This window comes from Seriola dumerili, unplaced genomic scaffold, assembly GCF_002260705.1.
Source record: "Seriola dumerili isolate Sdu_G_001 unplaced genomic scaffold, Sdu_1.0 BDQW01000091.1, whole genome shotgun sequence".
Lineage (NCBI taxonomy): Eukaryota > Metazoa > Chordata > Actinopteri > Carangiformes > Carangidae > Seriola > Seriola dumerili.
In genome coordinates this window covers 2758592-2772554 of record NW_019174346.1, presented here as the reverse complement: position 1 = coordinate 2772554, position 13963 = coordinate 2758592, and the positions used below count along the sequence as shown (strand labels likewise).

Below are 13963 nucleotides of genomic sequence, written 5' to 3'. Positions count from 1 at the left end.
CCTGAAATGACGCACTGGCTCCGTCACCACCGAACAAGCTTTGGATGGGAGTCTCTCGCTGCCACTCCCCCTCTCCCCCTCCCCTCCCCCTGTCTTCCCTTCTGGGTTCCAGGAAATGTGGTGTGCAGTTTTTTCAGTCAGGTGGAAGTGGAGACGAGAGACAGAAAACACAGTCTGTGTTTCTGGCCTTCCTGTTGTCCGACTGACAGGGCATGAAATAGGTCAACAGGCGCCCATCAGTCAGCGGCTGCGACTCACAGGCATTCCTTTCCTCTTACTGGAGTGGGAGATAGACAGAACCGAGGCTCCATGACGGCCACAGTGGCTGAGCACAGATTAGCCTGGGTGGTACTAACTGTATCACAACACCCCAATGTGCCACTGAAAAGCATTAAAGCACCACTTGTTGAGGATAAACCTGCTCTATTGTAAAATCACACTGTACACGACCCCAAAATCCAAACAGAAGTCGGATTAATAACTGATTTGAATGAAAACATGTTACACTACGATCCCTGAAATGTCAAGGACATGACGTCACATTCATGGTGATGAATAAATGAGCGAGCAGATAATACGCAGCAACATGTCACACAAGGTCAATCGGATTTAGCATGAGGAAAGGAGTGTCTCTGTTTGTGTACAGTATCGCAGAGCTCCAGGGATTTACTGAAGGCTGATGACAGTCTGACACCTGTCTTGAAAAATGACTGACTACACGGAGGATTTGAATGGCTGTTTGCACTTGTCCCATTTCCCACCTCTGCTGCAGACGCTGTACAACAATCTTCCTCTCAGCCGTCAGCTGAGTGGATCTGCTGCTGTCAATTTAGACTAAGAAAAGCGTTAAGTATTCCAAACCTCTTCTGCACAATTTCCTCAGATAACACATTACTACAAAACCGTAGCTGCGTAAAATAGTTTATGTTTAATGAATAAAAGTATTTGTGTTAAGTAATGAGAGTCAGGAGGTTTTCTGTGTCAGTGGCTGATATCCAGGATTCTTCACTTCCATAGTCACATCTTTACTCCTCATACTGACAGACGACTTCTCCTCAGACGACATTCAACTCTGAGTCAACTCAACACTGAAACGACACACAGCTGCCCCGAGAAACTTTCAGGGACCAAGTGTCCAATTACTTCTAAACCCTTGTAATTTGTGCGCTGTGTGTTAAAATGGAGAGTTTCTATATTAATGTATGGTGAGGTTATTACAAAGAAAAGACAATATTTTGGTTGTGTTCAGTTTAAAAAGAGGCTGGAAAAGAAACTTTGAAGAAATAGTTGAGTATTAATTGACTGTGATCGCAGCATTTTAGTGTAAATTTAGACGAGAGGAGCGTTAAGTATTCCTCACCTCCTCTGTGAGCAGGAGGGCAGTAAAACACACACACTCTTAGTCTGAAGTCGCTGCCGTGACTCTCGTCAGCAGCAGGCCGCAGGTTAATCACACGTGTCGACAGCTGACCGGGCAAACCTTCCACCTTTCAGAAAAGATGTACAGTATGCGAGACTCGGTTGTGTATTTAAGCTGAGCTGCTTGTTTCTGCCTGAAAAGTGAACAGCTCTGTGTTTCCTCTGCAGCACAGCATGAAAGTGCAGCATGAGGGCTGGCAGGCCACGGAGGGCCACTTGGCCTGGGTTCTTTGGCTTCTTTAATCGTTTTGATTGAATCATTTTAACTGGCCTGCATGCTAAGACTTTTAACACAGTGTCCTTATGCTCTGCTTTACACTACTTATGGAGCCAATACACTGCAGAGACATCCAATAGCGCGGCCCATGAGCTGGCCAACTTTTCTTTATGCTCCAAATGGAAAACAGTTTAACACAGCGCTCACTGAAGGAATAATGATATGCCATTTTACATGATTGCAGGTTTATAGGATCAGTGTGTGCGATGGGTAACAGGTTGTAATGAGTATTGCTAAACTTAGCTTTAATCCTCTGATGATTCTTGTCCTAGCCGTATACCTTTAGAATAAATATTACATGGGTCGGATTAAGTGTTTGTGATTTATTTTTCCAGGAATGACCTCGAGCTGCAGAGGAGAGGGATTTGCAAAAAGGTCAAAAAAAGAAATCTCAACCAGCATTTAGGCACTGCAGCTCCTTTTCTTTGACCATAGTTCAAGACGTAATCAACAGAAACTGACTCTGTGAGAGCTCAGCCACACCAGCATTTCTAAAGGCAACAGTCCTGCAGAGTATTCAAGTACAGTTCAATATGGTGAACTGCATGACGATTCACACAGTCCCGACCTCAGAGAGAACAACCACCAGATTAGCTGTGTAATACAACTCACGAAAAGTCTCCACGTCGTCCTGCCTCCAGCATCAACAAGGACGTGCTAATGAATGTCACTGTGCTGCTTTCTGAAGTAACCGCTGCTCTGGTATCACAACACAAGACCATGGATGTTCGGATCACGGTTCTGGTCTTGGTTTCAGAATCGTTACCCCCCCTAACGGGCAGTAAACCCGAGTTAATGTGCCATGACGGCGATATGATCGTTCATTGGGCTGTTCCCAATACAAAAACAGTGGCGGGTAGCAGACAGCCCAAGATTACAGTTCTCATCATGAGGACAAACCGCAGCCGGCTGCTGACAGACACACAAACCACATCAGGACAAGCTTGATTTGGTATTTACTGAACACACAGTCACAGGCTCACATGTCAGATGCTGCTCAAGTGTTTTTAAAAGGGGGTCAGTTTCATTCACACAGTGTTGGTTGCTCTACCATAAATGAGTGATTATTGTGACCTCAGGCCTGAAGGCTGTAATGAACAAACTCTGATGTCCAGGCTATCGTCTCCAGTTACACAAACAGGACACTGAAACGGCACCCGCCTCCCTCTGCAAACACACAGCACTGTGGAGCGGCCGGTGTGTTTACTGTACGAGCTGCTAACTGCCATGGAAAGTATGACTGAGGTAACTTCCTCACAGTGTCCCGGCTATCAGAAGCTGGACAGCCTTGTTTCCTCATGTTGAATCCCTGCTCTACGTCAATTTGCTCTGACACGGTGTTGAGATGGCAACATCGTCTACGAACTTCCACATTCTTTGGCTTGTTGCTCACTGCGGTGTAACCTGCGTTGAACGGGAGCAGTACCCATGAGGCGCGATGAATCAGGGCTCCACCAGACATCGCAGCAGACTGATAACATCTGGATCAGTGTTAGAAGTGTCTTGATTGACACATCCTGGCTGTACTTAAATCATATCATATGAGAGGAAAGGATTGTACTCAGGAGTGGGTTTTTAGGATTATATTTTCAGTAATATAATAGATATGTTAGAAAGATGGCCGCTCAAACAATGTCTTGTGGGAAAAAGGAATACGGATGTGTTTTTTTGTTTCTTTTTTATGTTTGAATAATGTTTCATTTTAGTTAGTTTAGTTTCATAATGAAACTAACGTGTTGCACAAAGAGTTTAGAGCTGCTGCTAATTCTCGACTCCTGTCCCTAGTTGGGCTTTTACATGTAAGATGTAATTAAAACTGTCAATAGTAAAAACATCCCAACTGATAATATCCTACAATGAACTAAACATATACAGATGTTCAGTCTGAAAACAGACAACAGCACAACAAGCTACAAACGATCAACAATAAATACAATTACCTAGAAATGGGTACAGCTCTGGTTTGCTTTTAGCAGCACTGAATCTTTGTTGTAAATGAATTTATATCTGGAGTTAATTCGATTTCAGTTGGTGATATTTTCCAGAGTTAAAGCTGATTGTCCAAATTTAGATCTACGATGTGGTATTTTATTTTGCAGTTGCCATTCGCCACGTTCCTAGTTACTGTTACTGTCTCGTCTTTGGATCTATCTGGAGAGAAACTGTTGATACATTTAAAAACTAGTTTGAGAAAAGCAAAGCTGAATAAAGCTCTCAAAGTATATCATATCTTTTCCGTACGTTACAGTGATGCCATCGGACAGGCTTTTTGTCCATTACTCTCAGAGCCTGATTGTATGAGGACGTGAGGGGTCTGAAGGGACTGTAGTGTCTAATGAAGGTTGGTCTTTACATCTTCTTTACATGTTTATCAAATTAGGGTTGTGGGTCCAAGATTCTTCCTAAGAATTTGAAATCATTGACTTCCTCTATTTCTTCATCCTGTAGCTTGATTTTAAAGTTTTCAGGTGAGCCCCTGTTTTCTATTGGAGAAACACATGGAAACTGTCGTTTTCAAACACATAAAACATGATTATGATGTATGTGTGTGATGAGCATGTGTGAAACTTGAGGATGAAAACTGCGCAGAACTTAATCCTGTGGAAGTACAACGTGAAGATAATGGTTTTCTGTCGTAACTAGGCCAAGACGCTGTTGCCTAGTGATCACTGAGGTGGTACTTATCTGGGCAAGCAAACTCTCACACACACACACACACACACACACACACACACACACACACACACACACACACACACACACACACACACACACGGTTTTCAGTTATTCTGGATGATCAGAATACTTAAGTTGATGTTGAGTGAAACCATGATGGGAATATCGTGAGGTCTCCGACTGTGACTCCATGTACCATTTAAAGTGACAAAGGCGTTAGATCCATGAAAGCTAACAGGAGAACTGTGCTGGTGGCTGTATAGGGGCTTTAAAAAACAGAAGTATTACCCAGGAAATAGCTGAAATAAATTATTAGCTATCACAATTATTTCATCCTCGTCCTAAAAAGGTGAAGAAAAATACGAAACATTAAGGAAATTTCAGACATAGCTTGGATGTCTTGATCGAGGAGGTAACTGAGCTCGGTTTCTCTTCCCATTCCAGTACCCATTAAAAACAAAAGTTCAGTGCTGCTGTGCTGCCGGTAACAGTGCACAGAAACAACAATGTTATTCCAATGACAACACACTAACTGCTGCATTGATAGCGTTTCCCTACTTTCTAAAAAACACTATGCTGTTCCATGTTTTTGGCAGCGTCCTCGAACATTACAGCTCTCCTCAAGCATCCCAATCAAACTTCGAGCAGAAACCACAAGTCTGTGAAATTTCCCCATTTTTGACCATGTGGAAGTCGGAACAATTTATTTTACGTACACCAACATGTTTTCACATGTTTTCACGGGGACGACTGAGTGAGTCGGAGCCCTGAAAATAGACCCTCTGTTATTGGACTATGTTTTACTGACAATTCATCAACAGCCGACAACATGCTGACCACAGGCTCTGGTCTTGGCCGCTCTCCTGGTGAGCCAGTGAGGAGACAGGAAGGTTGTGTGTAGTAGCCGTCAGAGTAGTTTGGTGCAGATAACAACCGTCTTATCACTGCAGCAGACAGCTAACTCCTTAGCCTGCCACTTCAGAGATAACGCCATCAATCAAATCGGAACGAGTTCCTCCTGTTCCCACATTTCTTTCCTTACTTCCAGCACCAGAACTGTTATTCTACTTTCCAAGCCCAAAGGCTGACAAACCTCAGCTGGCTCTGTCTTCACCGTCCGGGTGAAACGGAGGCTAACGTGGAGAGAATAAACTCCACTGCTCTTGTCCATCACTATATTGCTGTTCATCAGAGTGAAGCAGATAATGAACCCCTCATTCAATTGCATGTTTAAAAGTCCGTATGCTTATTATTACACTTCTACCTTGTGTAAAACAGACTAAAGGCTTCTGTGTCTCTGGCCTCAGCACGGGGATCTACAGCTTTTTGTCATGAGTGAGCACAATGAAAAATCAAGCCATTTACTGATCAATTCTCATTTACTATAGAGGGTCATTCCAGAAAATGGAGAGCGGATTTATAATAAGAGTCAATCAATTAACACAGTACCGCTGACTGCTTCATTTCATAATGGAGGTTCACGTGGCAGGCTGGACCAAGGATCATGGAGTACTGTACCGAGCAGAGTTTGAATACTTTTCATAGCCTAGAGAACATGATTGATTATACAGCAAACACTCTAACCCCACATACTTCCACAAACCACCTGTGTGCACCAGTCTCATATTTACCTTGTACCAAGTGCAATATAAACAACAAGCAACTCCAACTAACTACAGAATAATTAGTGACATCAAAGAAAGTATTATTAGCCTGCTTTGTTCCCACTTTCCCACTCAGAAATCAACAATCTTTTGTTATGTGTGTAACTGTGCAGTGTGTGTGTGTGTGTGTGTGTGTGTGTGTGTGTGTGTGTGTGTGTGCACACGCATGGAGAAGAAACTGGGAGCTAATCTTTTCAAGCATGCAGCAGCTTGCTACCAATGCCTTCCAATCTGAGCCCACTGTGCTCTATCTTCAAGCAACACATGCCACTGCTATGAAATGATGCAGCTTAAACACCCACCACTGATAAAATACTCCACTGTATTTTTGTGTGTGTGTGTGTGTGTGTGTGTGTGTGTGTGTGTGTGTGTGTGTGTGTGTGTGTGTGTGTGTGTGTGCGTGTGTGTGTGTGTGTGTGTCCATGTCTGTCGCCACCTGGCTCTGGTCTACTCCGTGTCTATTTTTGGTTGGGATAAAAACACACAAATATGATCACGTAACAGCAGAACGATGTGATGAAGCGGTGTGTGTACAAATATAGGACTGTATATACACATGTGTGCTGATATGAGAAGGATCTGCACACACACACACACACACACACACACAAACACATTAAGATGCAAATGATTGTTTAGTTTAAGAGAGGTTACTAGAGCTGGGTTGTCTCTGGATGAGGGTGAAGTTGCTGCTGAGTGCAGATCAGAGCGACTTTGAAATGGAAATCTTAGGGAGGCGCAGTGAGCTCGGGGCAGTGGAGGGATGTGAGCCTGAGACTGATGATACCATCTCCTCCAGCAGGTTCCCTCATGCTCACTGTCAGGCATTCACTGTCAGCACTTTCCCTTGCCTGGTATCTACACAAACCGTGGCGCAAAAACCACAAACACACCAACAGACCTGTACTGACTGAAAACAGAAACACAATGCTCCAGATCCACAGGAACGCGAGGACAAGCTCACACAAATAATGGCAGAAGAACAGAGCAGAGGAACTAACTTCTCACCGCGTCTATAACTCCAGGGCACATTAATCAGCACTCATCCATCAGCGCTCTGTTGGTGCACATCTTAGTCAGTCCTCGTTAGTCAGGACTTGTCTGTCAGATGTACTCAGACATGACATGACAGGAGATTAAGCTCACATCCATTGTACTTAGCAGCTGCACGTCTTTGCCTTTTTACATCAACAGAGACAGACAGACACAAAGAGGGACAAGCGATGCTGAGGAAAACCACGATACAACAGAAGCAGACCTGACTCCGATTCCTCCTGTCTCCCCGCCTGGTTCCCCATGTTGGTCCACTCCGCGACTCCCACACTCCGCACCGGGGCGGACTAATCCAAGAATCCGTGGCTGCGGGGGAGAGAGGTGTGTGTGTGTGTGTGTGTGTGTGTGTGTGTGTGTGTATGTGTGCGCGCGCAAGTGTCAGGGTTGTTGTCTCTGTTCAGCACCCACAACCAATGGCGGTCAGTCACATAGAGAGGAAACCATGAGACATAAAATTCTTCTTATTCTTCCCTCCTCCTGCTCTTCTCTTCTCTTCTCTTCTCCACTCCTTCCCAGGACTGTGTGAGTGTGTGTGAGCATGTGTGAGGAGGCAGCCTGCGTGTCCTGTCAGTGAATGACTGCGAGTGTGTGTGAATGTGTGCGAGTGTGCGTGTCCTCCAGAACAGTGACAGTATGTCACACTGGCAGGCGGGCGGGCAGGCGGGCGGGCAGGCGGCGTCGTGCTCACTTCATTATCGCTGTGATGACTGGAATCAGCTCAGAGGAGGAGTGGCTTCCCAGGCCACACACACACACACACAGAAACACACACACACTAACACACCTCCTCCCACTGCTGCCAGCCAGTTTACTCTCACCAATACCAGTTAAACAATGGTGAGATGAACCGTCCCTCTCACTGGTACTGAAAGGAGAGAGAGAGAGAGAGAAAGGAGGGTGGAGGCAGAAAGGAAGGAAAGAGGAGCACAAGGAAAGGAAAGGCACTATTTGTGTTTTTGGCAGAGGGTGACAGTGCAGCGCTTGTCTTTTTTCTTTTCTTTTTTTTTTCCTTCAAGTGAACTTGCAGCTTGGGACCTCTCACAAAATCTCCCACCCCACCCCCTCACCCCCCCACACAGAATCACAACGACCGTTTCCCAGCTAATGTCTTCATAAACGGGGAGAGGAGAAACCGGGCTGAGGATCAGAGGCCACCCCAGGCTTTCTGTACCATTTTCCCTGCAGCACACACAGCAGGGGACAATAGCATTGGGGTGTGTGTGTGTGTGTGTGTGTGTGTGTGTGTTAGTTTAGGTGGGGTTGGGTGAAGCTAGTATGTAGATGGCTTGTTATTTTCTGTCCTCTCTCATTCACAATGTATGCACAGGTTAAATATTAATGATGGCAGGAGCTACAGGGAGAAACCAAGTTGGAAGGGAGAATGACTTTTCATTTTCAGGATCTTCTTAGATCCCAAATAATCCCTGTTGTGTTTTAGTAAGTGCATGTGTGGAAAAACAGAAACTACTCTTTCACACTACAGGCACACTGCTGTTAAAAGTTTAAAAAAATAATTAAAATGGATCTTAGTTATACTTAAGTGATCTTATACCTTTTATAAATACGTTATTTTATAGATGAAAACTTTTGAAAACAGCAGTGACTCAAGCAAACTAATAATTATTTACTTGTACTAGAAGTGACAGCAACAGTGTTTTACTGCTATTTCATCCAACTATCTATGATACAGTATGGTACACTGATGGTCAAAACTTTAATGCTCCAAATGAACAAAAATCAGTATCATGTGCTATTTATCAGAAATTAAAATTCATCTTATCTTCATCATCAATTTTTCAAAGCCATACTTGACACAGATAGACACTGATATTTTTAGTTGTATGAGCATCTATGTTGCGTAAGCTCCCAAACTACCAGCTTCTTTCTGTCATGTTTCACTGCTGAGAAGAAACGTGGAAATAAAAATGAATTTGTGGTTGTAGCTGAATTTCTTCCTCAGTGTGTATTTGATGCATAAAATACTTTAAGCCTCGGCCAGAAAAGCCTTTTAAAAATTCTCCGGTAGCTGTAAAGAAGGTCTATCTTGCTGCATGATTCTGCCCACATCAGGTTGAATATTCAGCGCTTTGATATCATACTGTACACGGCGACTCCCGAGCCTTTCATTTGAATGCTGCACAAACTGTTGGTAGACTTTTCCTCTTCCTTTCTTAATATTCTCCTCTCTCCTCGTCTCGGAGCAGCACATCCACCTTAGTAAACAAACATGCCTGTAATCCAGCTAAGAATGTTCTCCTCACCGCAGGACGTCCATCTCTGTGAGTCCAACAGGCCTCTTTCAAAATCTGGCAGGGCCGTTTCTCTCCGTCTTGCATCTCGAGGGGACTTTCTACGGTCACAAGCTTCTCAAGAGAGGAATTTGAGACTTGATGCCAAAGCTGTGGTCAACAAACCTTAAAAGGGAGCAGGTGTGTTTGTGTCTGAGTCGATGCAAGAGCTGCAGATACAGTGTTAATTCTGGCCCTTTAGATGAGCTGTGTCGAGTAGGAGTGCAGCTATTCCTGCTCACCATAATCCTTTTTACACTGCATGCATAATAAACGGAGGAGTACACTATCACACTGTATATACTGTAATGTACACAGGACAGGGCATTATGTGTAATTCCGCATGCATATTTGTGCGTGTCTATCTGCATGTGTAAGCATGTATGTCCCTCTTACTGTTTGTGCTACTGTGCATCTGCCATGGCTGAGTGCTTATGCAGGTTGAGTCGTCCCAGTGGGCTGAGGCATGTTTGATTAATTCATCTGACAGATAGAGGAGCTCAAGGTCCATACTTTTCCCTCCTCCCGCCTCCCAAACACTGACACACACAGACAGGGCCCTGCTGGGACCACATTACTGCTGTCTGGAGTCTGAGTTGTGCATAGTAAAGCTCACACACACGCTGGGTCCATAATATTCCCTGCTTGCCTTTGTGTCTCTGCTCTGCCTCTCCTTGACTGAGACTGTTAAGGTCAGCCGACACTTGCATCATACATCCATCTTCCTTCTCTCCCCACAGTGAATTGTCTCCATGAGGAAATGACACAAGCTACGAGGTGATTAACAGGGAAACGGAAAGACGTCTGTGTTGTTAGCAGACTTCACATATGGCGAACAATCCGAGAGGAACCTCCAGTCCATCGCTCGCTGACAGCAGAGCTCTCATCCAGCAGGGGCTGGGACGTCACAAAATTAATGGCGTGTGTTTGGTTGATGATGATTTAGGGAATGATACAGCAAAAAATATTTCTGCTCCCCTGTAAAATGCATTTGAATCAGCGTGTAGCAAACAGCATGTAACATCTCTCCTTGACTTCACGAATCATGACATTAGCAGAGGAGACTGACGCCACATTACGGCTGGGGAATTATTTTTATATTCGATTACAATTTTGGCTTCCAACGATTATGAAAACAAGATGAACCGATGATTTTGCCACGTTCTGTTTAGTAACAAATTTCATCCCTTATATCCACTTCCTGGTTACGTGTCAGCAAACGTTAGCAACGCCGGTTCAGAGTCGAGCCAGCCTTTAATTTAATTAGACTGAGGCAGGTACTGAGATTTCAAGTATGTAACAACATATTTGATCTAATTTATTCTGGTCTAATTTATCTTTATTTACCCTTTTTTATATACTGAATATATGATTAGTGGTTGTGGAAGTACACTAATTATTATTTATTTTGATCCATGATTAAATCTTTAATTGTATATATTTAGATTTTATTTATCTCATTTTTTTTAACACATTATTATTTATTTCCTGTTGAATTGAATTTAAAGTTGAAGAAAGTCAACTGTTAAAAAGTCAAAGTTTTTTTTTTAAGTTTAATAAATGCGTGGTGTTTCTGAGGTCAATTATCATATTGTTTACATATATTTATGTCAATTTATTAATTAAATAAATTAAGTTACTTTATGAAGTGTATTACACTGGCACGTGTCACTCAGCAGAATGACACCGTGCAGCAGAAACACACTGACAGCTCTTTTCAAATGTGCAAACACTCAACACACTCAACATGTTTGTTCTTTACCAGGACGCAGAAAGTGATACTAGCTGCTGCCAAATATTCTCTGACAGATCATGGAATATTCTATGAAACAGGGCGAAAGCTACAAACCTCCAATAACCCAGCTGGATTTAGTATCAGACACTTGTATCAGCAGAGGCGGAGCAGTGCAATCTGAATATCTATTCATTTAAGAGAAACCAACACAGAAACGACTCGCTGAAGGATGTTCACGTTAAGCTTTACACTCCTATCAACGATCAGCGTGACAGCACTGATGTAACGAAGGTGAAGGTCTGTCACTGAAGTGGCTGTTCATAAAGTTATGCCCTGCAGTCGCCCCTACTGGGCTTGTTATTTATAGAGCAGGACAGTCTTATCTCCTTCTGTCTCTTCCCCTTGCTCTCTCCACAGGGACTCCTCTCCAAGTGAAAGCTTTACTGAATTATTGATGAGGCGTTTTAAATAAGTCATCAGGATGAGGCTGGGTTTTAACCCGTTGTCTGACAGCGCGGTAGAGTTGGTAAAGCGCCAACTGGGATAGGAGCAAGACTCCATTAGCAAAAATAACAGTTTTGACTCATTAGCACGGCATGCTGTGAGGGCAGGCGAGGGTGGGGTCGGACCGGACACCTTTAGCCAATACTGTGTGTGTGTGTTGCCGTTTTAATGTTATTGCGTTCTTTGGCGCCTAATGCAAGTATAGTTACTCTGCTTGAATATTGTTTTTTTTTATATTCAATTAATCATAATCGCAAAACGGCCAAGTGCAATATCCAAATCGCAGGAGCTGCAGTTCTTTGAAAGACCGTCAGTGAAGCTTCGTCCTACGAATCACAGCAAGAAAAATATTTGGTACAAGACCCAACAACAATCACATCATCATCATCATTATCATATTTTCTTTTTCCAGAGAAAGTAAAATGCAAAAATGACCATTCCCACTATAATTATGACTCATATCGCAATTGCAAAAAATCTGCCAAAAATAATGATATGATTTTTCTTGGATATCGTCCAGCTCTGTTTTAATGTTTAGGAGGACAAAAGCCTTTTCTCACACAAAAACAGTGACTACAGTAACGTCTGTCATTTGCATTACAAAGCTCATAGCTGATATTTAGTTGAAGATGAGACGGTATTGCAAAAATATTTTCAGAGATGATGAAAAAATGGCAGTTTATGGACAAATTTGGTTGATTTCATCCAGAGAAAAAGGAAACCACTGATCAGCTTCACGACAGGAGACCGACTGCTGCACTAAACTCACAGTGCTGCGGTATTTTCAAAATTATACTAGTTAGCAGAAATATCATCTTTATTGTTTGTTTCTTTGATTTTCTACGCATGCACAGCATCTCACGCTCATCTGACCCAGTTCTGATCAAACGAATGCTGCATCTCCCCACTGCAGTCCTCATTCCTACGTTTAATTAGCACTGATTCGCTCAATGGGATGTGGGTACAATTACAGTTCATAACAAGATGACATTCATTCAAGTGCATCGTTTGTAAAGGACAAAAGATGCTTGATGATTTTTCTCCCTCCATACAACTTCAGTAAGTCGTGATTTCGCCGCTCAGTAACGATCCTGTCATGCATCCGGTCTGGTCACAGAATGTTCTTTAATGGCCTCTGAGAAAAGACTCAATTACTGCCTGTCAGGTATGATGACTGTGCCTCTGAGCCCAGTGAGTCCTGATTGCTTCTTGTCACTGTGTAATGTCATATATCAACTAGGGAGAAGCGCATCTGTTTATGACCAACCTGTTGGGTGACAATATCTCTGAGACAAGCCTGAAGACACGTCTCAGGACTCCTGTGAACATGTTAATCTGGGATTTGGGAGATGTTTTTTCTTCTCTTCTGCGTCGATAAACGCAGACAACTCAAGATATTTTTTTGGAGCACGACATCTCAAAGAGTTCAAAATACCACAGACCACCACCCCAATCTATATTCAAATCATGACATTTCCCCTGTGAGGATATTCCAGCCGAGCTCTCGGGGCAGGCGCAGTGACTTAGAGCTGAGGGCAGCAGGTTGAATGATGATCGTCGGTGCTTGCATGCGTGGTTAACCGTCACTGCTCTCTCAGGTGTCTGATCTGATTTTCCACTTGCTCCTTGACTTGTTTTTTTATGACCTGTTTGACATATCCACTCATTGTCTGTCTTCATAAGTCTTGACATGCACTTTACCAGGTGGACGACCTGGTGGGAACCTCACGTGGAGCTGCGGCACCACTCTTACAGTAGGACAAGATACAGCTGTTAGTACACGATTGAGGGTTTAAGTGTTCTATATATATATATATATATATATATATATATAAAAATATGAAGTAAGTTACTTACTTCAAATGAAATGTTTGATGAAATCAAATCATCAATATTTTTTAATTGGGAACATAAAAGTGAATAAAGCTGGATAACTTTGTTTGAAGATAAAACACAGAGGATAACATGTTTTTTTTCGGGAAAAACAAATAGTCCATCTAACTGATGATTTAGCTTCTGCAGAGAAGATAAACATCCTGTTGAGATCAGCATAAGAAATGCAAAACAAGCTCAATATAAAGAGTCAGCTGATTTAACGTACAGGATACCAATAAGCCTGATACAAAACGCAGCTTCGTAACAGCATCAAAACTCATTTTAAAGAAGGTTTTTATTTTTGACCAGTAATTATTTAACAATATTTCCATCCTCAGCTTTGGTTGGCTGACAGAAGTAGGCCAGGCGCAGTCCGTTTAGAGTAATGAATTTGTCATGAACAGCACAAAGTGGGAACCTGCTCTTGTCCTTGGGTGTGAAAACACTTTGAGAAACCAAACTTTGGTTAATT

General features: G+C 42.9%; 1 protein-coding gene across 6 annotated transcripts in view; it reads right to left on the bottom strand.

The window, feature by feature from the left end:
- Positions 1-13963, bottom strand: part of specc1 (sperm antigen with calponin homology and coiled-coil domains 1) — a 69377-nt gene that overhangs the window by 38334 nt on the left and 17080 nt on the right. The window contains exon 1 of one of the 6 annotated variants that reach the window (XM_022745828.1): positions 7295-7702. The exons of the other annotated variants lie outside the window; for them this stretch is intronic. Within the exon in view, the coding sequence (XP_022601549.1) occupies positions 7295-7334 (40 nt within the window). The 5' untranslated portion in view covers positions 7335-7702. Of the gene's footprint in view, positions 1-7294; positions 7703-13963 lie in introns of those variants that run through there. 6 annotated transcript variants of the gene reach the window in all.